This window comes from Chiloscyllium punctatum, chromosome 18 (genome assembly GCF_047496795.1).
Source record: "Chiloscyllium punctatum isolate Juve2018m chromosome 18, sChiPun1.3, whole genome shotgun sequence".
NCBI classification, from domain to species: Eukaryota; Metazoa; Chordata; class Chondrichthyes; order Orectolobiformes; family Hemiscylliidae; genus Chiloscyllium; species Chiloscyllium punctatum.
Genome location: NC_092756.1, coordinates 94,458,790 through 94,484,471, shown reverse-complemented (window position 1 = coordinate 94,484,471; position 25,682 = coordinate 94,458,790). Strand labels below are relative to the sequence as shown.

At 44.4% G+C, this 25,682-nt stretch overlaps 1 protein-coding gene across 3 annotated transcripts in view; it reads right to left on the bottom strand.

Annotated features, from left to right (window-relative positions):
- Positions 1-25,682, bottom strand: part of LOC140489351 (neurotrophin-4-like) — a 132,575-nt gene that overhangs the window by 43,064 nt on the left and 63,829 nt on the right. The window contains exon 1 of one of the 3 annotated variants that reach the window (XM_072588818.1): positions 23,467-24,214. The exons of 1 other annotated variant lie outside the window; for it this stretch is intronic. Coding sequence is in view for 1 of the 2 variants with exons in the window: in XM_072588817.1 (XP_072444918.1) it covers positions 22,114-22,149 (36 nt within the window). In the remaining variant the exon portion in view is untranslated. Of the gene's footprint in view, positions 1-22,113; positions 22,657-23,466; positions 24,215-25,682 lie in introns of those variants that run through there. One more of the 3 variants, XM_072588817.1, reaches the window with a different exon arrangement.

Below are 25,682 nucleotides of genomic sequence, written 5' to 3'. Positions count from 1 at the left end.
TTAGAAAAGAAATCTTATCAGAGAGATAGGAACAGAACCTGTTCAAAATGGGAAAAACTGCAAATGACATAAACACTAAAATAAAACAAAGAACTGCGAATGTTGGAAACATGAAACAAAAACAGAAATTGTTGGAGAACTCAATTCTGAAGAAGGGACTTGAAACATTAACTCCGTTTCTCTCTCCACACAGATGCTGCCAGACCTGCTGAGTTTCTCCAGCAATTTCTGTTTTTGTTTCAGATCTCCAGCATCGACAGTTCCTTGTTATATATAGAGTTAGGCTACAGATCATCCATGATCTCATTAAATGGTGGAATGGGTCTGATGGGCTGAATGGCCTACTCCTGTTCCTCGGAATGCTGCAAAAAACCCATTTAGAGTCAACATGGAAACAGACCCTTCAGTCTAACCCGTCCGTGCTGATTTAGTCCCATTTGCCAGCATTTGGTCCATTTCCTTTCCTATTCATGTTGGTTCACTGATTTCCTTCAGGCAGAAAATCTGCTAATCTTACCTACAGGCATCGACCACAAACCATCATTGCTTCTGAACTGCCTCTGGGCAATTAGGGATGTACAATAAATACTGGCTTTGCCAGCAATGCTCACTTACCACAACCAGAAAAAGAACAAAAATTTTCACCCCTCTTGGAGTGAAGAAGTCTTTTCAAGGAACAGGAGTGGGCCATCCAGCCCTTTGGGCCTGCACCCCCAGCTGTTCCCCCCCCAATAATCTTCATCCTCTTGGTCATCTGAAAAGGTATGTCCCTCGGCCTCAGAAATACTTACAGATTCTGCATCCATGACCTTTTGAGGAAGTGAATTCCAAAGACTCACACCTACTAAGAGAACAATAAGTTTCTCCTGAATACCTGCTTGGAATCAGTGGTGGTTATCTTAAAAGTTGCTTTTGAATAATGGAAGCATCTCCCCTGCAAATGATTCCTTTACGATCTTAAAGACCTCTCTCAGTTCAACTGTTAGAGTCATAGAGGTCTACAGCATGGAAACAGGCCCTTCAGCCCAACTTGTCCATGCCACCCAGTTTTCATAATTAATCTAGTCCCACTTGCCTGCATTTTTCATAGCCCTCCATACCTATCTCATCCATGTACCTGTCCAAATGCTTCTCAAATGACAAAATTGTACTCACCTCCACCACTACCTCTGGCAGCTCAATCCAGACACTCACCACCCTCTGCATGAAAAAGTTGCCCCGCTGGACGCTTTTGTATCTCTCCCCCTAAATTTATCCCCTCTAGTTTTTGTCTCTCCTACCATGGGGAAATGCTGTTGGTTATCTACCTAATCTATGCCTCTCATGATTTTATCAACCTCTATAAGGTCATCCCTCAATTCTTATGCTCCAGGGAAAAAAAAAAGTCCCAGCTTCTCCTCATAGCTCAAACTTTCCAGTCCAGGTAGCATCCTAGTAAATCTTTTGTGCTCTGTGTCTAGTTTAACAATATCCTTTCTATAGTAGGGTGACCTGAACTGTATGCAGTACTCCAAACATGGCCTCACCAACATCTTGTACAGCTGCAGCAAGAAGACCCAACCCTACACTCAATGCTCTGACCATTGAAAGCAAGCATGCCGAAAGCCTTCTTCAACATCCTGTGACTCCACTTTCAAGAAGCTGTGAACCTTTACCCATAGGTCTCTTTGGTCTACAACACAACCTAGGACCATACCATTGGCTGTGTTAGTCCTGCCCTGGTTTGACCCACCAAAATGCAACACTGCGCATTTATCCAAATTAAGCTCCATCTGCCATTCCTCAGCTCACTGGCCCAGTTGGTCAAAACCTTAGATTTCTCTTCTCTAAGGAAAAGTGTACCTTCCTGTTTAAACTTTCAGGATTGGCAGAATATCTCAGTTCTGATATGAATGTAGAGTTTTTATTACATCCTTTTTTGATGAAGAGCAGATCAGAACCACGCACAGCTTCCAAGTGTGGTCTAAGCAATGTTCTAATAAAATATAATATTTATAGACAGTCTTCATTAATTTCTTGTAACAGAGCTATGAGCAAGTTGGGGCACGTTCCACAGTAGTTTTACCCTTGTAATATTCTGCAGCTAAAGTCATGTCTCTGTTGCACACAGGCCAGCACATTTTGAAACCACAAAGTCTAATTGTTGCAAGAAGGCACTTCCTGAGGTCAAGCCGCAGCTAACAGCTGTCACTCAGGAATTTCCCAATGGACGACTTGTAGGTAAATGGACACACACCCTAGTGTGGGCCAAGGAAGGGTTGGTGATGGGAGTGAAGTGGGGAATGGGGGCAGCTACTTGCTCATCATCAGCAGCTTGCCAAGCCCCATAGCTAACCTGCTCTTCTGGAGTCAGTCTTACAATGTTTATGGTTAGCGGAGTTGGTTGGATGCTGGTTTGCAATGTACAGTGATGTGAATGGTGTGGGTTCAATTCCTGCACCAACCCAGGTAAATATGAAGGACTCTCCTTCTCAACCTCTCCCCTCACTTGATGTGTGGTGACCCTCTGGTTAAACCACCACCAAGTGTCTATCTCTCTTTCATGAGTGAGCAGCCCTATAGCTAGTAAGACTGTGGTGACTTTATCTTTATTAAAGAAAGCTGTTAATTCTACAGATCAGGCACTAAATTCACCAAAGACCTTTAGATAGTACTTCCAAACCTTCCATCTCGAAGGACAAGAGCAGCAGGTACTTGGAAACACCACCAGCTGCAAGTTCCCCTCCAAGCCACTCACCACCCTGGCTTGGAAATATTCCACCGTTCCTTCAGTCATTGGGTCAAAATCCTGGAATTCCCTCCCTACCGGCATTGTGGGTCAACGCACAGCAAGTGGACTGCAGCGATTCAAGGTAGCTCACTCCCACCTTCTCAGGGGAAATAGGGATGGGCTATTAATGCTAGCTAGCCAGAGATGCCCAATTCCCACAAATGAGTTAGAAAAAACAGAATTGGTTGGACTGTATGTTTGGTTAGTGACCTGACTCTAAGGCAGTAATGGGTTCCCCTCAAACCCACACCCTCTCCAGGCCAGAAATGATGGGAGGATTGGGTGGGAGGTGGCAGGTATTTTCCAAATGTCAAGAGGCCCAGTAATTACATTTTCAATCTCCTTACGGGATTGGAGTCACATACAGGCCAGAACTGATACAGGTTGCCTCCATTTAAGCACATGACTGAAGGAATTCAGTTCTTATAGTAGTGCAACAACTCCCTGGCAATTTCTACAGGCATCAGATTTTAATCACAAACTGAATTCAAATTCATAAACTGTGTTAGACTCGCACGCTGAATGACTGACCATGCAGAACCATAATACCACCTGCAGACTTGCTGATAGTTTCTGGTATTTTGTGTTTTGATAAAGGATTGGGTGGGATGGTCTCTGACTGACTAAGTCTTTCTCACACACGCAAAGACATACACACACGCACATGCATATATACACCCATAGCACACACACAAACAAATGCACAGACACACACAACACACATACACACACAAACATGCACAACATTCACACAGACACAAGAGCCCATATACACATACAGACAAACACACACTACACCAAGCCAACGTACTATCAGAATATCAGTTCATTATGTGTATTCATGGAGATGTTTAAAGTTGATTTGAAACCTGAACAGATGGCAAGAAAGAAAGATAACTATTTATAGTGTTTTTTATGGCCTCAGGATACTCCAAAATGCTTTCCAACCAATAAAACACATAAAACAGCTGCTATGTGGGAAACAGCAATCAATTTGCACACAGTAAGTTCCCACAAACAGTACTGAAATTATGATCAGATTGATTGTTTGAGTCATGTGGCTGAGACATCAATATAAGAACTCCCCTGCTCCCGTAGACTATAGGATCTTTAACATGCACCTGCTGATTGGGCAGAAACAGGGTCTCAGTTTAATGTCTCCTCGGAGAGGCAGCAGTTCAGACATTGCTCAGGAGTGAGAGACTGGAGTGAGTCCTTAGACATCTCAGGGTGGGATTAAAACTCATAATAGAGTGAAGAGATATCCTAGTTTTGTCAGGAAGCCTGCTTAATCATCCCTGAGGAGACAGGGTTTAAGGTATATATAGATAGGCCTCTGAGGTAGACTTTACTGTAACTGTGACCACGTGCTAGGACTCTGCTGGAAGGTCAGAATCTGTACAGCTCTGTCGGCATGCTGTCATGTACAGGCTGTTAATAAAAGTTTTCAAAAGTAATCTGGAGGCCTGGCCTGAGCCAGTATGAAGACCCCAAGAATCTAGACTAAAACAGCGCTGGTGAGCTGCCAATTTCCTGAAAGTGGTTCCAATGTAGTTTGTGGCCTTCCCATTAATTCTGCAGAAGGGGGAGAGGTTTGAATTGAATTTAAATCCTGCGCCCGTGCCCTTTTCTGCAGCAGTCAGCACAGTCTATGTCCCTTTGCTCTACAGTGTGACATTATGCTGCTAGGTAATGTGTGGAAAGTGTTCTGAGTGAGGAGAGGGGTGGGAGCAGAAAAAGGGAGGCATGGCTCACTGGAAGAGCTTATCAAAGTCGTTTACGTATCAGGAGTATGGTATCCTCAGGATAAGGCGGGGAGTTGACTTGAGAAAGGAGAGATTACCATTTGTGGCCACTCCAACCTGCCTCCCTCAGACAACACGTTCCAAAGCCACGACCATTTCCATCTCAAATCTGAAGGGCAGCAGATATGTGGGAACACCACATTCCCCTCCAAGCTACTCACCATCCCGACTTGGAAATATATCGTCGTTCCTTCACTGTCAATGAATAAAAAGTAGCCCAGTGTTGCTGAGTGAAAATCCTGGCATTCCCTGCCTAAGGTCTACCTACACCAGATGGACTGCAGCGGATCAAGAAGGCAGCTCACAACCACCTTTTCATCGGGCAACTAGGGACGGGTGATAAATGCTGGTCCAGCCAGCAACGCTCATGTCTCATGAGTGAATAAAAGCAAAAATTGCCCAGTGATTAAAAAAAAAGGTGAATCGTGATGTGGAGGTGCCAGTGTTGAGTTGGGTGGACAAAATCAGAAGTCACATGACACCAGGTTATAGTCGAAATCACAACCTTTTGGTGCGACGCTCCTTCAACAGGTGAAGTGACCACCTCACCCGACGAAGGAGCAGCATTCCAAAAGCTTGTGATTTCAAATAAACCTTTTGGACTATCATGTGACTTCAAAAAAGGTGAAGCTGCCTTCACCCGATGAACTGCAAAGGTGAATGTTTGTTGTGTGAGTTGTCATTATCATTCGATGACCTGCATTTCACTTTTGAATATCTGGTACGCTTAACCCTTGACCCAAGTGAAAGCACTACATGGGGCCACATTCTGATCAGACATAACAGTGAGAATAAGAAAAGAAACAAAGTAAATCAGCATTCTGTAATCCACAGCCTCGTTTTAATCACACTGGCAACAGAACAGGCATGAGACTGGCTGTCCCTGAATAACACTGATGGTGCCAGACTGCTCAGACCCAGGGGAAGATCCCCAGTGGCCACAAGATAAACTCTGGGATTACTTGTCACATTACTGACTCTGCCCACAGGACTGACCCATCTGTAACTAGGAGACTGACTGACAAAGTGACCGTGTAAGTGGCCAGAGAGCTAACCATCAATGATAGAACCCATCAATTCTGCCATGTGTGGGATTGTAATTCCAGATTGTAACATCGCAGGTTAGCACGTCCTGGGAAATTTAATGATTGAATGGCATTTTGTTCAAATAGACAGTGATTGTGAAATAAATCCATAAAGATTTTAAAAAGACATGAGGGGTAACAGTTTGTGTGTGGAATAAACTGCCAGAGGAAGTGGGTGCAGTTACAACATTTCAAAGACATTTGGATAAGTACTTGGCAAGGAAACTTTTGGAGGGATATGGATCAAGCGCAGGCAGGTGGGACTAGTTTAGTTTGGGAGAATGGTCGGTGTGGATTGGTTGGTCCAAAGGCTCAGTTTCTGTGCTGTAGGATTCTATGACTCTGTAGTGGTAATACCATTTGATTAATAATTCAACAAACGTAGGCTAATGGTCTGCGAACGTGACCTCAAATCCCATCAGGACAGATGCTGAAGTTGGAGTTCAAATTTTAAAAAAAATTATAAGCCAGTCTGATAGCAATATGTAAAAATTGACAATTATGGTTAAAACAAAATTCACTTGATTCATTAATGTCCTTTAGGGAAGGAAATCTGCCATCTTTACCCAGTCTGGCCTACATGTGACTCCAGACCCACAGCGATGTGGCTGGTGTTAAAGTGCCCTTTGAAATAGCAGAGTGGGCCACTCCATTCCAGGGCAATTCGAATCAGGCAATAAGTGCTTGTCTTGACAGTGATGTCCACATCTCACAAAACATTCATTTTTAAAACTGTTAGTAATTTAATGACAGTATGATTTCAATTTCCCATTTGTTATGACAGTGACAATGTGGCAGATGCACTTCATTGGCTGCAAAGTACTCTGGAACACTCCAAGATGGTGCTGCAATGGTCATCTCACTGGGTTTGTAATCTAGTGTCCCAGAGCCACTGGCTTAAATCCCACCATAGCAGATAGCAGAACTTAAACTCAATTAACAAACTGGCAATTGGAAAAGAGTTTCAGTAACAGTGATCATAACAACCACCTTCGATTGCTGTAAAAACCCACCTGTCTCACCAATGTTCCTTACCTTCAGGAAGTGAAGTTACCCGACTGAAACAACTGCACTGAGGCAGTCACCGAGTCACCCTTTAGTTACATTTGCACAGCGCATGGGCTCTGACCAACCAGCTCAGAGCCAGTCCCTGGAGTGAGGAGACTCTCTGAATCTCCTGTTCATATCTGTCAGCCAAGGCTCCCTGGTTGGCCCAGATTAATAACCCAAATCACAGTCAATGAGATCCACCCAGCCCTGGTTCCAATCACACCACCAGCTTGGTCTGTGTGTGAGACACCAGGCCCTCAGTGCTCACAGTTTAAGGGATGAGCAACAGATGTTGACCTTTTGCCAGTGATGCCCAAGGAAGAAGGGAAAGTGCAAGACGCAACTTCCATTTCATTGCCCACCCACAGGGACTTTGTGAATCACTAAAGGGTGCCCAGTGCAGTTTGCCTAAATGCCTCTAGCATCTGCCAGGCTTCTGCTACCTTCCACCTCAGAGACCAGCTGCATCCTGCGACTCCTGTGTAAGAATCAAAATGCAGGAGTACAGCAAAGTGCTCTTTAAAAGGAGGGATTTAATTGTAATCAGGTTTAAACTGTAGGCCTGCAACATGGCAGGTTTTTGTTAAAACATCGTTATTAAAAACATTTATTGAGCACTTTTATGTAATGAAATGTCTTCAAGACGCTACATAGGAGTTTTATACAACAAGCATACACAGAGCTGCAGGGAGATATTAAGTCAGACGATCAAAAACTTGCTTGAAGAGTTAGGTTTTAAGGAGCTTCTTAAGAGCAGGGGAGCGAGAAGGTGGAGAGCTGTATGATGGCAGTTCCAGAGTTGGGGCCCCAAAGACACAAACACTAATGGTGGAGTGATTAAATACAGCAGATGCTCAAGAGGTTAGAATTCAAGAGAGCAGATGTTCTGAAGCTGAAGGATGTTCCAGAAAAAGGGAGGTGCAAGGCCATGAATGTATTTGCAAAGAAGGCTGAGAGTTTTAACGTCAAGGGATTGCCTGACCTACAGCCAACTTGGGTCAGCGAGCAAAGGGACAATGGGTACACAGGATAGCAACAACGTTCAGTTGATTTGATTACTGTCACATGTATTGAGATACAGTACAAAGTGTTATCTTATGTGCTTTACAGGCAGATCGTACTATACAAGTGCATCAGGGTAACAGAGTGCAGGATACAGAGATACAGCTGCTGAGAAGATGCAGAGAGATATCAACATTAACATCAAAGAGGCCCATTCAAAAGTCTGATAACAGTGAGGGAGAAGCTGTTCTTGCATCTGTTGATACATGTTTTTAAACCTTTGTGTCTTCTGCCCAAAAGGACAGGGTGGAAGAGATCTTTAATTATGTTGGTTGCTTTTCTTATGTAGTGGGAAGTATAGATGGATTCAATGGATGGGAGGCTGGCTTGTGTGATGGACTGGGCCAAACCAGGCTGTGATGCATCCAGGTAGGATCTTTTCTATGGTGTATCGATAAAAAAATTGTAAGAATCTTTATGGATAAGCTGAATTTCCTTCACCTCCTGAGGAGGTAGAAGCATTGCTGTGCTCTCCTGACCATTGCATCAACTTGGGTTGGCTTTGTGACTTGCCTCTCTTTCCACTGTTTACACAGCGTTTCACACAAATGCAATCAAATCAGATAATCACGTCCCCAGCTGACATTGCACTCTGAGGAAGGGGGCTGCAGACTGCCAGGCATCAGCTGTGGCTGAGTGGGTAGCATCTCACACTCGGTCAAACAGGGAACCTGACCTTGAAATCCATAGCAATACTACAAGGCAGTACTGAGAGAGAGCTGCCTGATCAGAGAAGCTGCCTTTAAGAGGGTGAATTTCACCCATCAACCAGCATGACTGCAAAGAGATGATCTGGACATCCCCATTGGCGGGAGGTGGCTGTGTGTAAATTGCCTGGCTGCATTTAGTTCAGAAAATTTGTAAAGTGGACCACGTGACAGATTCTCCTCCAAAATGCCATGTGACCTGCTATCTCACTCAACTGATCGCAGGTACTATGTGAGGTTACAGGTACTTTCGAATTAAACTGTTCAGAAACATTATTATACACTCCTCTGGAGCAGCTGGGACTTGAATCCAGGTATCCTAGCTCAGAGGCTGGGCGACAATTGCCCTGAATTGGTCATATGATCCACTGCACCATCTTATTTTCACCATCCTACGAGGTAATGGCCTGATGGTATTATTGCTGAACTGTTAATCCAGAGTAGAGAGTGTGTGGTGCTGGAAAAACACAGCAGGTCAGGGAGCATCCAAGGAGCAGGAGATCGACCTTTCAGGCATAAGCCCTTGATCCAGAGACCCAGATAGTGATCTCGAGTTTGAATCTCACCACAGCAGATGGTGGAACTTGAATTCAATAAAAATCTGGAATTAGTGTCTAACGATGACCATGAATCCATTGACAATTGTCAGGAAAAACCCCATCTGGTCTACTAATGTCCCTTTGGGAAGGAAGCTGTCGTCCATACCTACGCGTGACCCCTGACCTACAGCAATGTGTTTGACTCTTAACTGCACTAAATGCTGGCCTAGCCAGTGATGTCCTCATCCCGTGAATGAATAAATAAAAGTCTAGACCTTTACTTTTCTTTCAATGGGTTGTTCAACTTTTCTACTTTGCCCTCTTCAAGATTGTCCTCTCCCAGGTGACCCTGCTACCACAATAACTGATGGAGCACTGTAGCCTTGCCCAGTCCAGTCCCTAAGCTGACACAGACAGACCCTAACACAGGGGTAGCTTCCCTCTCTCTTGCCCATCCATTACATCTCTTCACCCCAGAGATCGCACATGGCTGAGCTCCGTTCCTGCTGGTCTCCAGGTTGCAAGTTGTTTTTTGACTCAACCCGTTCTGATATGTTATTGCTGGAGCAGGCGGTACTTGAAACCAGACCTTCTGGGCCAAAGATGGAGACATGACCACAGCGCCATAAGACCTTTCTGTTCCATGTTATTTTCAGCCACAGAGCCATTGGGACGCCTGCAGCCAGAGCTGTTTGCAATTGCGGCAAGAGAACATTTCTATTCAATGACAGGGAGCTCAAAAATTCAGAACAACATTTAACCGCACACATTTCTTTAATTCTGGTAGTAGCCAATCCCTCTCAGAGGAAGAACACTTGCCGGACTATTTCTGGGAAGATACAAATAAAAAAACTGAAGAAGAGAGATCAACAACTCCCCACCTGCTCCATCTCTGTGCAGTAATCAAAAACAGGTTGCTCTTTACTTTGTTGTGTAGGAAGCTTTTAAATTTTTTAGTATGGGTCTGGCACCTCAGCTCAACTCCCAGCCACAGTCAAATTCGCACGCTCACCAAGGTCTCACATGCCAAAAGACAGGCGCCTGTTCCTGGTGGACTGAGCTTACATTTCTTTCCCTGGGAATGGTGAGGTGGTTATTTTTAATGGTTATGGTTATTACAGACTGCTATTTATTATCAGTCATTACTGCTGGCCCTCTGAGCCTTGTCCCCGCATCCAATGTTTCCCAGATCATCTCCCAGTTTCTACAACCCACTCCAGCTCCATGCCTCTCCCGAACTCTGTACTTCCTGGTTTCTGACTTTAATTTTAATCAGTTCACCTTTCACCTGGAGTAGTCTCCGGAATGATACCTGGACTTTAGAGGTTAAATTATGAGTAGGCATTCGATGAATTAGGCCTGTTTTCTCTCAAATTTAGAAGGTAAAGGGGCAATCAAATTGTGGTCCTCTTAGTGGCTCAGTAGGTGGAACTGCTGCTTCACAGTGCCAGGGACCCTGGTTTGATTCCACCCTCAGGTGATTGTCTGTGTGGAGTCTGCACGTTCTCCCCGTGTCTGTGTGGGTTCTGTCTGGGTACTTTGGTTTTCTTCAGTGACAACGCTATCACTTTGAGGTTATTTTGTCCTTTTTTCTTTGAAGAAAGGTCCTAAAGGCTGAAGAATCTAGTTTTAACAATGGAAGGGGAATGGCCAGTTCTCCCAGTTCAGGTTTTTTCTAGTTTGGTTTTGCAGTCACTAGATGTGAGAGTCCAGGGGAGATGCAAGCTTCAGTAAGGAACTCCTCTGATCTTCTTCTGAAATCTCTTAATGTTGTTCCATCCTGCCTGTAAGAATCTGTGTTTGAATGTACCTTTTTTGCCAAGCGGTGTGTTTAAGGGATGCTACAATATTGGTTCAGTTAATTAGTAACAGTTACTGTATTGGGTCGGTTAAGTTTTCCAACACTTAAGTTATTCTAAATTCTGTTTTCTTCTGTTCGTTTTTCAACTGTAGCTTTTAGATGAATTCTGTTTTGCTTAAAGCCAAATGGTTTGACCAGTTGCATCATACCTGGAATATCCACTTCACACCAGCCTTTAAAATAAGAAAACATTAAGGTCTAGGCTACCTTCTAGCATTATTTAGAGGTCTGGCCTGGTCTATTACACTCCCCACAGTCCAAAGATGTGCACGTTAGGGTGGATTGGCAATGCTAAATTGCCCATAGTGTTCAGGGATGTATAGGCTCACTGGGCTAGCCATGGGAAATGCAGGGTTACAGGGATAGGGTTGGGTGGGATGTTCTGTGGAGGGTTGGTGTGGACTTGATGGGCTGAATGGCTTTCTTCCACACTTTAGGGATTCTATCATGTTAACAGGAAAAGACAGGGTAGATAAACAGAAACTATTTGCACTGGTTGAAGATTCTAGAACCAGGGGCATAGTCTAATAATTAGGGCCAGACCAGTCAAGAAAGATGTAAGAAAGCACTTCGACACACAAAGAGTAATGGAGGTTTGGTACCCTCTTCTTCAAATGGCCACCGATGCTAATTCAATTGTTAAAATTTAAATTTGAGATGGATACATTTTTATTGATCAAAAGTATCAAAGGATATGGATCAAAGGCAGACATATGGAGCAGGCCAGAGATTAGCCATGATCTTATTGAATAGCAGAATAGGCTTGAGTGGCTGACTGGGTCAGAGTGGTGCTGGAAAAGCACAGCAGGTCAGCCAGCATCCGAGTAGCAGAAAAATCAACGTTTCGGATAAACGGGCCTTCATCAGAAATTCACCACTCTAACCTGGACTCTGATCTCCAGCATCTGCAGTAACCACTTCTGCCTCGAGGGGCTGGATGGCCTACTCCTGTTCCTACGTTCTAGAATTCCCTCTCCAGACCTCTCTCTCCTCCCTTACAACACCTTGTAATCCATTAGTTTTGACCCAGTTCTGGATCAACCTTACAGGATAAACATCAGTAGAGATAGAGCTAGTAACTCAAGAATGAAGGCGATGGGGGAAAAAGAGATACTCACTGACAGTATGAGGGAGCTGGAGTGCATCAGTGAGGATACAACTTAAACACAGAAGATGCTACAAATACTCAGCAGGTCTGCCATCATCTATGGAGTGAGGAACAAAATTATGTTTTTGGTTGCCAGATGAAGTTCTGGTGAAAACCCAACGACCTGAAATGTTACCTATGTTTCCCTGCCCTCAGACACTGCCTGACCTATTGAGTATTTCCTGCATTTTCTGCTTTCCTTTCAGATTTTTAGCACCTGCAGTACTTTGCTGCTGCATCTATTGTCAGTATACAGAGACTCATCAGATTATGAGTCTTTTATAACAGCAAGGAGGCCATTCTGCCCATCAGAGCTATGCCAGCTCTCCAAGGAGCAATCCAGTCAGTCTAATCTGGTAGCCCTTTTAAAATTAATTCCGTCCAGTGGCCATCCAATTTCCCTTTGCAAACACACCCTCCTAAGCAGTGAGATGAGGACATTACCACTCACTGCATAAAGATACACGCTCTCACAACCCTTCCTATATCTCAGCCAAACATTGTAAAGCTACCCTGAAATCCATCCATGCTGCTATGAAACACAACCATTTCATTGACGTCATTGAACAATTGTTGAAGATTTCCAGTTTTAGTTTCAGTTTTACTTTAACCCAGTTCCTGAGGATTGCGCTGTTCCCAGATAAAACTAGAGCTGTGAGAAATAAAACTAACAGTGAGAGATTAAAAATTTTCAAATAAATCTGTTAGAAGTAAAGCTCAAACATAAAATCACAACACATGCTACTTTGGTGGCCTCCAAATTAATAACCAATTAAATCTTAATTCTTTGATAATTCTCTGCTTCCATCAAGTGAGATGACCAAAGGATAGCAGGAGTCACAGAACTAAGGTAAGTCAATGCTGTTAAGCTGCAGATCAGCCATGACCTAATTAAATTGAGGGGCCGAATGGCATCTTTCTGTGATGGGATTCAGAATTAATGGAGATACACCATTGGGAACAACCGATACCCAAGCTAGATGGGTCAAAGAACTTCAACATGAAATTGTCGCCACTGTTTTGATAATTTCTAAAATGTAAAAATTCTCACTACCTCAGAAAGGCAGCCAACAGAGACCCCCACACCCCGGTTATAATCTCTTCCAACATCTTCTGTCAGGCATAAGATATAAAAGCTTAAACACAGGGATCAACAGATTCAAGAACAGCTCCTTCCCCATTGTTATTAGACTGCTGAATGAACTTCACAAAACTTCAAATCTAATGTCGATTTTGCTTTTTGTGCACCTTCTCTGCAACTGTACCTTTGTATTCCTCATTCTGTTCAATCACCCTACGACCTTTGTGTGTCATTATCTGCTTATACTGCACATAAAACAAAACTTTTCACTGTGCCTAGGTACACGTGAAATTAATAAACCAAATCCAATCATAAAATTCTCAACGCAGCCATTAATGAGTCACAAAGCAAAACCAGCAATTGCTGGAGAGACTCAGCAGTTCTCAGAAAGCAGAGTTAACGTTTCAGATCCAGAACATTGGCTCTGTTTCTCTCCCCCGAGATGCTGCCAGACGTGCTGAGTGCTGTTTTCATTTCAGATTTCCAGCAGCCCCAGTTCTTTGTTTTCTGAAAATGGAGTCATAGTCGAGAAGCTTTGAATCTTTAGAGAACACAGTTGCGTTTTCCAGACCATTTGTGTTCACCACTGTCTTGCTTCTGATTCAAAGGATTCAAGACCTATTCTACAGCCCAAGAGTAAATATTAGAACATAGAACATAGAACAATACAGCGCAGTACAGGCCCTTCGGCCCTCGATGTTGCGCCGATCAAAGCCCACCTAACCTACACTAACCCACTATCCTCCATATACCTATCCAATGCCCGCTTAAATACCCATAAAGAGGGAGAGTCCACTACTGCTACTGGCAGGGCATTCCATGATCTTACGACTCGCTGAGTGAAGAACCTACCCCTAACGTCAGTCCTATATCTACCCCCCCTTAATTTAAAGCTATGCCCCCTTGTAATAGCTGACTCCATACGCGGAAAAAGGTTCTCACTGTCAACCCTATCTAACCCCCTAATCATCTTGTACACCTCTATCAAATCACCCCTAAACCTTCTTTTCTCCAAAGAAAACAACCCCAAGTGCCTCAGCCTTTCCTCATAGGATCTTCCTACCATACCAGGCAACATCCTGGTAAACTTCCTCTGCACCCGTTCCAGTGCCTCCACATCCTTCCTATAGTATGGCGACCAAAACTGCACACAATATTCCAGAAGCGGCCGCACCAGAGTCTTATACAACTGCAGCATGACCTCAGGACTCCGGAACTCAATTCCTCTACCAATAAAAGCCAGTACGCCATATGCCTTCTTCACTGCACTATTTACCTGGGTGGCAACTTTCAGAGATCTGTGTACATGGACACCAAGATCCCTCTGCTCTTCCACACTACCAAGTAGTCTACCATTAGCCCAGTAATCCATCTTTTTATTACTCTTACCAAAGTGAATCACTTCACACTTAGCTACATTGAACTCCATTTGCCACCTTTCTGCCCAGCTCTGCAGCTTCTCTATATCCCGCTGTAACCTGCCATATCCTTCCTCACTGTCTACAACTCCTCCGACTTTCGTATCATCCGCAAACTTGCTCACCCAACCTTCTAACCCTTCCTCCAGGTCATTTATAAAAATGACAAACAGCAATGGTCCCAAAACAGATCCTTGCGGAACACCACTAGTGACGGCACTCCAAGATGAATCTTTGCCATCAACTACTACCCTCTGTCTTCTTCCAGAGAGCCAATTCCTAATCCTATTGAAGCTGATGCAGTCTGTGCAGCACTGAGGGAGCACTGCACTGTCAGAGAAATTGTCTTTCAGATAGAGTGTTGCAACTATGTCCTCTTTACTCACGCATGATTTCAAAGCAGCAGAGTTCAAAGCTAACAGTCATCTAACATCTTTAAGAGATTATCTGGTCATTATTTCATTACAGTTAATGGAAGCTTGTTATCTTCAAATTGGCTGCTGTGTGGCCAGCTTGTTATCTGCAAATTGGCATCATGACAGTGACCAGTCTTCAAAAGTACTTAATTGTCTCGGACGCATGTTTTGAGACTGGAAAGGGTGCTATACTAATGCAAGCCTTTGGATGTTTTCACTGCCAATCTTTGGATAAGGCATTCACAATTTTTCATGTCCCTTCAAAAAACTATTGGGGTACAGATGGAAAAATACTTTTTAAATGGTGAAAATACCCCAATTCTGTATTTTTGATATCAATAGCTGGTGTCTTTATGACAATAGATGCCTTCCCATTCTCTCCATGAGCATTTGTCCCTTTCCTTTTCTCGGTTACCTCCTCCAGCTCTGTAACTCTCAGGAAATCCCAGCATTCCTGGCCTCTTGAGCAACTCCAGTTTCAACTTCCTTCACCAGTGGTTTTCAGCTGCTTGGTCCAAACTCTGGACTTCCCTCCCTAAAATCTCTCTATCTTTCTTTGACAATGCTCCTTAAAATCTACCCACATTGACTGAGCTCTCCAGCCACTGGGCCCTAACATCATAAGTGGCTCAGCTGTCTCATTGTGCCAGGGACTTGGACTCAATTCCACCCTTCAGTCTGTGTGGAGTTTGCACATTCTCCCTGTGTCTGTGTGGGTTTACTCTGGGTGCTTTAGTTTCCTCCCACAGTCCAAAGATGTGTACATGTTAAGTGGAAATGGGCTAAATTGCCCATAGTGTCCAGGCTAGGTGGATTAGCCTTGGGAAGTGCAGGGTTACAGGGTTGGGGTGAGTCTGGGTTGGATGCTGTTTGGAGGGTCAGTGTGGACTCAATGGGCTGATGGCCAGCTTCCACACTATAGGGATTCTAAGTTTGATTGCACACTTACTTTGATGATTCCGCAGTCTAGTAAGGTGTGTTCCCTACTTCTGAACTAGAAGATCCATGTTCAACTCCCACACTAGGATGTGATGGTCAAAGAAGGTGTATCAATAATGTGGCCAAACTGGTGAAATATTAACCTTCAAATACTTATGGCAGGCAGTAAGAGTGGGTGAGTTTTCTGGTCAGCCACATGACGGAGATAACTTTCAAGCTTCTACACGAATGAAAGGGTCTGTTTCTATGCTGTATATCTTGATGACTCTATGACTATCCGAGGCACCATGCTGCAACAAGCAGGTAAAATATGCATGTTACCACAGCAACTCAATTCCTTGAATGAATCGGAACATTCCACCACCATGGCGCATTTGTTCTGCTGTACTAAAAGGGCTATATAAATGCTACTTGTTGTTGTTATTGCAACCAGACATTTTAGGGCAATTTAGACATGATCAAGAGCAGAAACACTCACAGCTGAGCCACAACATGCAGCCTCAGGACATGGAGGGGAACTGTGCCCCACTCCAGCAGCTAAAAGTCCAATTAAGTCAGCACAGACGCAGGGAACAGAAACTGGGATCGGGGCCTGGCATCTTCCTGATAAAAGAACAAAGTGCGGATGCTGTGGAAATCTGAAACTAAAACATAAATTGCTGCGGAAACCCACTTTCTGAAGAAGGACTCAAAACGTTAAGTCTATTTTTATCTCCACTGATGCTGCCAGATCTGCTGAGCTTTTCCAGCAACTTCTGTTTTTGTATCTGATTTCCACAGTTATTCCAGATTTTATTTCTGTTTTTGTGCCTTCACTGCTCTGGCTCTGTATTACTCCTGGTACCAGTCACTGATTCACCATGAGGCCAGGGGAACTTTGCATGAAAACAGACCACAAGGATGATTTGGGGCCGATTCTCCTATTGGGGAGAGACGGGAACTAGGGAAGTTTAAAATAATGGGTCTTCCATTTACATACGAGGATGAAGAGAATTATTTTCTGTTGGGGACTGAGAGTCTTTATAACTCCCTTCCCCAGGGAGCAGTGACATTGGGGTGATTGAATACTTTTAAGGTGGAGGTAAGTAGATTCTTGACCAACAAGGCACTCAAAGTGTATTGAGGAGTAGGCAGGAAAGTGGATGAGATTGAGATGAGATCAGCCATGATTGTATTGAATGGAGGAACAGGCTGGAGGGGTCAAATTGCCCTCCTGCTTTGCATGTTCATATATCAATTGTCACATGCATGACAAACTAAATCAAGCCGTGGTGAAGGGATGAGACAATGCGTTTGCTAAACCAAAAATGTAACCTCCAAGAGAGTTCCACCTTTCAACCTTGTTCTGCCAATTGGAGCATGTCTGATCTATATCTCAGGCCTATTTACTCCCCTTCATCCACATCCTCAACTCAACAAAAACTTCCATCTTTAAAGTTTCACTTCATCCCCAACACCTAGTCTTTTTGGGAGAGAGTTGCAGATTTTCACTGCCCCAATCTGTGCAAGTACTCTTCCTGATTTTAGCTCGTTCTAAGGTTGTGGCTCCTTTCACCCCTTGACTCCCCCTGCCCCCCCACCAAAACCTCTCCCCACCTTCACAGACCCTCCACCCGCCCATCTCAGTTCTGGACTTTCTCATGGTTAGCACTGCTGCCTCACAGCACCAGGTGACCTGGGTTCGGTTTTACCCTCAGGCGACTGTCTGAGAGGAATTTGTTCGTTCTCCCCATGTCTGTGTGGGTTTCCTCTGGGTGCTCTGATTTCTCCCACAGTCCAAAAGATGTGCAGGTTAGGGTGAATTGGCCATGCTAAATTGCCCATAGTGTCCAGGGATGTGCAGGCTAGGCAGATTAGCTATGGGGAATGCCAAGTTACAGGGGATAGAGTGTGGGAGTGGGTCTGGGTGGAATGCTTTCTGGGGGGTAAGTGTGGACTCGATAGGCCAAATGGCCAGCTTCCACAACTGTGGGGATTGTATGACTCAGAGGAAATCGTTTCTCTGTATCCACCTGTTGCATCTTTCTTCAACTCCTCGGTCAGATTAACTTTCAAAGTCTTACAGGCAAAGGAATGCATACAAAATTTGTGCGACTCCTCCTTACAAATTATCCAAAGGCCCAGTATTCTATTGAAACTGGACCTCGTTCTCTCATAAAGCCACTTTATCCCCAGGGCTGACAAAGTTCGATACTACAGGACCTAAGCATGACCTTCGCCTTTGGTAAGGGATTATTAAACTTGTTGATGGCATTATACCAATGAAGTGTTTTAAAGCAGTTATCTTATAATTGTAACCACAACATTTGATCAACATAATATTCCCACTCATACAACTTATATGTCACAACACAAGCAAGTATCAGAGTGGTTAATGTGGTTATGAATGAAGTTCTGAGTGGATTCACCAAGCCCGTCATTCCAGTACAAGTCTGACAGTACTCCAAACTATTGTCCAATAAACCTAATTTTTCTAACCCAAGTACTAGCTACAAATATTCTTGGACTGAAATAAGGATTTATGTATATATCTTGCCTTTCATTGTTACAGGGTGTTCTCCAGCCAATGAAATACTGTCAAAGTGTGGTGTTGGATTAGAGAGAACGAGGCAGCCAATTTGTACACAGCAAGCTCCTACAAACGGCACTGAGGGAACAGCTCAATCAGTCTGCATGAGCAGAGAGAAAACTTCCATGTCCAACTTCAAACATAATGGCCATGGGATCTTTCACAAGCTGCAAAAGGTCAGGTGTGGCTTCAGTTAACATTTCTAAATGAGGGGACAGCATTTCTAACCGTGTAGTACTCCTATGGAAGATGATCTCATATAAAGTCTCTTCTTCATGAACCCAATGTATACCACATCATTCCACTTACTACTGTTCAAATGGCTCAAGCTATTACTGTTTCATGTCTTTGTCATTATTTACTCGAGTAGCGCAATGGCTCAGGATTGGGCTGAGTTGCCTTCATCGCTCAGTGCATGGAGTATAGGAGTTGGGATGTCATGGCACAGCTGTACAGGAGATTGGTTAGGCCACTTTTGGAATACTGTTCTGGTCTCCCTGCTATGGGAAAGAGGTTAAACTGGAAATCGTTCAGAAAAGATTTACAAGAATGTTGGAAGATTCGATCTATAGGGAGAGACTGAATAGTTTGGGAATAGACTGAATATTTTCCCTGGAGTATCAGAGTCTGAGGGGTGACCTTACAGAATCGTGAGGGGCATGGATAGGGTGAATAGCCAAGGTCTTCCCCCAGGGTGGTGTGTCCAAATTTAGAGGGTACAGGTTCAAGGTGAGAGGGGAAGATTTACATGGGAATTAAGGGGCACCTTTTTTATGCAGCAGGAGGTGTATGTTTGGAATGAGCTGCCAGAGGAAGTGGTGGAGGCTGGTACAATTACAACATTTAAAAGGTATCTGGATGGGTATATGATTAGGAAGGGTTTACGGGGATATGGGCCAAATGCTGGCAAATGGGAGTAGGTTAATTTAGGACTTCTGGTTGACATGGATGAGTTGGATTGGATGGTCTGTTTCCATGCTGTACATCTCTATGACAGATCTGAGCTGAAGCAGAATACGAATCAGATGTGAGACAGATTCATTTGGTGCGTGGTAATAACTCTACCTCTGACCCAGGTTCAAAGCTCAAATTCTCCAGAGGTGTGTAATAACATCTCAGAACAAGTTAATGTAGACAATGTGTGTAAATCACACTCAACACCCATCAATTAGAGATATGGCAAATCAGTCAGGCTTGGTTTCTCTAATTGCTATCTGATAATTCTTACTGAATAGTGCATATTGAAGGAGTCATAAAAATGCACAGTACAGAAACAGACCCTTCGGCCCAACTTTCCATGCCCACCAGATATCCTAAATTAATCTAGTTCCATTTGCCTGCATTTGGTCCATATCCCTCTCAACCCTTCCTATTCATGCACCCATCCAGATGCCTTTTAAATGTTGTAATTGTACCAGCCTCCACCACTTCCCCTGGCAGCTCATTCTGTACACGCACCATCCTCTGCGTGAAGAAGTTGCCCCATAGGTCCCTTTTATATCTTTCTCCTCTCACCTTAAATCTATGCCCTCTCATTATGAACTCCCCCACCTCAGGGCTATTCACCCTACCAGTGCCCCTCATGATTTTATAAACGTCTATAAGGTTACCCCCTCAGCCTCCGACATTCCAGGGAGCTTTTTTTTATTCTTTTGTGGGAGATGGGACTGTGTGTCCATTCCTAAATGCCCATGAATCGAATGATACAAGGGGGATATTTCAGAGGAGAGCTATGGGATAACTGCATTGTTGTGGGTTTGGATAAACACACGGGTGAAACCATGCAAGGACTGAAGATTTTGCTCCTTAAAAGAGCGAAAGTGAACCAGATGGGTTTTTATAACAACTGATGATGGTTGTCATGGTTACCATTGGGATGGGAGGAAGCAGCTACCTTGAACCAACCCAATGCTTTGAGGAAGGAAGTGGAAGAGGAGACTAGAAGTTGTTGAGAATATTTTTACTAAAAATATTGGGGAATCTCATGAGCCCCACTGAAAATAATACCCTGCTCAACCAGTGGACAGGTAACAAATTCAAATCCATTGCTGTAGCTGGTGGAATTCAATTCCATTATTACATCTGGAATTGGAAGCTAATCTCAGTAATTGTGACCATGATAACTATCATTGATGATTACTAAAAAATCCATCTGGTTCATTCATGTCCTTTGGGGAAGGAAATCCACAGTCCTTACCTGGTCTGGCCTACATGGGTGTCCAGACCCACAGCAACATAAGTGTCTCTGAACTGCCCCCTGAAAAAGTTGAGCGAGCCACTCAACTCGAGGGGAATTAGGGATGGGTGACAAAATGCTGGCAATGCCCGGCAAAATAAGCTTTGAAAAGATAATAAAATAATCCACTCAATTGCACTGCCGTTCGGTGGGACCTTGCGGTGCCTGGGTTTTGATAGTGGTCTATCAGCAGCTCACAAAGGAGGCAGCATGTTCTCTCTTCAATCACCGGACAGCACACAGTTCATTCAACTCTGTCCAAATTGGAGGAAGCATAAACTCCACAAGTCATGACCCCTTAACCAATGTGGGATCTCAAAGCTTCTCCTGTCTCATTGTCTGTGGGAATGCAATTCCAACTCAATGTTCTGATGCTGCTTAACATGCACCTCATTAGAAATGGCCCATTATTAGGATAATATTTCCCTGTGAGTAAGCAGCTTGATATCTCAGGAGACCAAATGGCTGCTTTTCCAAACTGAAATCCTGCCATGAAAAGTCCCCAAACTGCTTTAAAATAAAATAATATCACACCAACAGTTTTTACCAATCAGCTGGGGGGTGGCTTTCTAAAAGCACAGAAAGAAAGCTCCCTGACCAGCAATGAACACTACTTGACCTAGAGTTCTGCACCAAACACAGGCAGAATGAAGCTAAAGGCTTGAATCCATAGCACAGGCAGACCTTCCGGTGCAGCGCTGCAGGAGTGCTGCATTGTCAGAGGCACTTTGGTCTGGATGAGGGGCTAACTCTCTCCGCTGGACTTAAAAGAACCTGCAGCACTATTTGAAAGAGCAAATGAAAGCTGGGGTGTATAACCTGTGTCATTAGAGACAACAGACCTTCTGCTCATGAAAACATAATGTGGGACCTTGCGGTGCACAAACTGATGGCTGTGCTTCCTGCATTGCAAACTGCCAACTCTGCTTCAAAAGTAAGCCCTTCATTGGCTGCAAAGCTCATTGGGTGGTCCTGAGGCCACAAAAGGCACTATGTAAATGCAAGTTCCTTTGCTTGCAGTCTGGGATACAGACAGGCAGAAAGGTTGAGGGCAAACTCTGAAGCAGATTTGACCCCATCCAGAATGTTCTTTTCTCCTTAGAACCACACCTCGGACAGCTGTGCAAATCCTACTGAAACTCTTGTAGGAGCAAATTACTGCCGATCCTGGAATCTGAACTGAAAACAAAAAATGTTGGAGATCACAACGAGTCAGGCAGCATCCATGGGTGCGATCTCCAGCATTTTTTGTTCTCAGTCCTTTAAAACGCCTCTATCACTTGTGAGTAAGTTTTTTTTCAAACTGCCCCAGAACTCAGTCCATCTCACAAACTGAGGATGGCTGCTGCTCACTTAACTGGCCTGCACGTTTTCACAGTCTTGAGAAACAGAGACAGACAAGAGAGAGGGAGAAATTGCAAACCATACCTTGTGCAAAACCAGGCAGCGTTTGGATCCACACATTCTAACTGAGACATCAGAGGGGACACGTCCGAAGCGTGAGACCCTGGGTAAGCAGGTGCTGAACAGCAGAGTCCCAAAGGCGCTTCTACAGCTTTCGTTCAGAAAGCTCAGGAGGGAGGAGAGGCTCCTTCACACACAACACTGCTCCATGCCTCCCAGAAACGATGCAATTAAAAGGTGAAAGCATTTAGACCAACCCCGAGACATCTGTAAACAGCAAACTGTTGCCTGCTCCCAGATGAAAAGCTACATTTCAGCGAACACTGGGAACAACCCACAAATTTAAGAATCCATTTTTAAAAACGGCGTTTGGTACAACCTTACAAACTGCCTGGCTGTACCTGAGTCTTGTCTGACTGAAGGAACGGGCGACGAACTGACCTCTCTCTCTCTCTCTCAAAGTAACTTTCCCTTCATAACATCCCTGGGAGGTGTAAGGAATGGTAGCCTCCGTTTCCAGTGCATGTTTCCAACAAACACAGTCCTTCTGAACAGGAACGGTGTCCCTACAAAAGGTGGGAGTCTCTCAAACTGAGCTTGGGAAGGGGAATGACAGGCCGACTCACGTTTCGCTATAAAATCTTTATAACTCGTGACTCCGCCAGGGATCAGTTTCAGAATCAAGCAACTTAAAAGGGGGGGAACATCAAATAGCAGGATTTTTTTTTGTTTTTTTTCAATAGTTAAATGGAGGGGGATGGGGAAGAAAAAAAACTATTGACCAGTGGTTAAAGACAAATAGTTACCCACTCCCATTATTAAGTCTTCATTAATAAAATTTATCAACTAGATTTTAACCAATATTATTTCAAGATTTCTGCATTTTTGCTGGGAAAATAGGTTTGATATGATTAAGACAAATTCGCTGTACATCAGATACTTTCTCGTTCTCATTTAAGTTGGGAGAGTTTTAGAAAGAATATGTATTATAGATGAGCTTTACAGTTTAAAAAAAATTAAAGAGGGGTTGGGGAAGGGAGAGAGCTGTCGTGAGACAGTAGGATCCGTGAGGTTTATAAAATGGGAATACTGTATAGACTATGTGACCCAGAGCTGGGATAATGTATAATGCAGAACCATTAAAAAGCTCTCATACATTGAGACGTTCCATCCCACGACTGTGCAAGTATTAATGTCCTTTGTAACAACCCCGTGTAGTTTTTTTTTCAAAAAGGAAAACGCAATTAAATTAATGCAGTCATCCCTTATTCATAAAGTTATCAGTTTTCAGTATCATTAAGGGATAGGGCAGACAGGCACTCAGCTAGTTCACGTGTGTTTATGTATTATTAAAATAACACACACATTAATTCTTACCGTCTGGGAGTTGTTCTAACAGCAAACGAGGCTTGGCTTTTGGATGTGTATATCAGATAGAAAATACAGACTCGCTTTAGCGTCGAGCTTCCTCGGAGTCCTGAATCTCAAACGAGTCGATTAGAATCGATCCGATTGCTCTGTTAGTCCTGTGGGGTGAAGTGGCCGAGGTGTTCCATGTCCACGGCTGTGAAGTCGAATCGAGTCTGGTCGAAACGCTGCGGACCACAGCCACCAATGCATCCTTCACACAGGGGGACACGCCGACACCCCCCACAACTCTGTGCTTCTAACACTGGAGAAGAATTTGCAACTTGTGTGGGGTTTTTTTTTGTTTTGAAAGGTGGTGTAGATGATGGGGGGGGGGGGGGCGGGAGGGGGCTGCTTTCCCCTCACAACTCCTTCTTACAAATCCAACACATCTCCGCCCCCACCTCCCCAAAACAAAATTGCAAATAGAAAGAGGCAGCAAAGCGAGAGAAAGTGAGAGTCTCTTTCAGCTGGTGACGTGTCTTCCAAATCCGCGCCCCTTTCAAAAGCAGGGAAAAAAAACTCACTTAATTCCATTTGATTCCTATCATCTTCAGGGACACCGGGAGGGGGGAAAGGTTGTGAGAAATCACCAGAGGTTACAATTTTGGAGGCAGTTTCTAAAGAAATACTTTGGTGGGTGGGGAAGGGTGTTTTAAACAGTTTGAGAAATTTGAAGTTTAAAATGAGTCGAGTCAGTCCTGGAGTGAGTTTCACCTCGGGCACTGAGATGGTTAAGCTGACAATTTCTTTCTCTCCCTCTGCCTCCTTTGCAAGTGAACTGAGACCGAGTACAGGGGGCGTGATTGAAACAAACCCCTCACACGCTCGCAGCGGCTACAAAAGTGTTCTGGGACCACCTGCCCGCTGTGTCCACCCTATAGGAACACACAGCAATGTCCACTCTATAGGAACACACAGCACCGTCCACCCTACAGGAACACACTGCACTGTCCATCCTGTGGGAGAACACAGAAATGTCCACTCTACAAGAACACACAGCACTGTCCGCCCCATAGGGACACACAGCAATGTCCACCCTATAGGAACACACAGCAATGTCCATCCTGTGGGAGCACACAGCAATGCCCATCCTGTGGGAGCACACAGCAATGTCCACTCTACAAGAACACACAGCACTGTCCGCACTATAGGAACACACTGCACTGTGCACCCGATTGGAAACAAACAGCACCGTCCACGCTATGGGAACACACAGCAATGTCCACCCTATAGGAACACACAGCAATGTCCAGTCCATAGGAACACACAGCACTGTCCACCCTATAGGAACTCACAGCACTGTCTGCTCTATAGGAACACACAGCACTTTCCACCCTATGGGAACCCACTGCACTCTCTGCTCTATAGGAATACATAGCAATGTCCACCCTATGGGAACACACAGCACTGTCCACCCTTTGGCAACACACAGCACTGTCTGTTCTATAGGAACACACAGCATTGTCCACCCTGTGAGAACACACAGCACTGTCCACCCTATAGGAACACACAGCAATGTCCACTCTATGGGAGCACACAGCACTGTCCACCCTATGGGAACACACAGCAATGTCCACTCTATAGGAACACACAGCAATGTCCACCCTGTGGGAGCAGATAGCAATGTCCACCCTCTAGGAACACACAGCACTGTCCGCCGTATGGGTATACACAGCACAGTCCACCCTATAGAAACACACAGCACAGTCCACCCTATGGGAGCACACAGAAATGTCCAGTCCATAGGAACACACAGCACTGTCCACCCTATAGGAACTCACGGCACTGTCTGCTCTATAGGAACACACAGCACTGTCCACCCTATGGGAACCCACTGCACTGTCTGCTCTATAGGAATACATAGCAATGTCCACCCTATGGGAACACACAGCACTGTCCACCCTATGGCAACACACAGCACTGTCTGTTCTATAGGAACACACAGCATTGTCCACCCTGTGAGAACACACAGCAATGTCCACCCTATAGGAACACACAGGAATGTCCACTCTATGGGAGCACACAGCACTGTCCACCCTATGGGGAACACACAGCAATGTCCACCCTATAGGAACACACAGCAATGTCCACCCTATGGGAACACACAGCACTGTCCACCCTATGGCAACACACAGCACTGTCTGTTCTATAGGAACACACAGCATTGTCCACCCTGTGAAAAC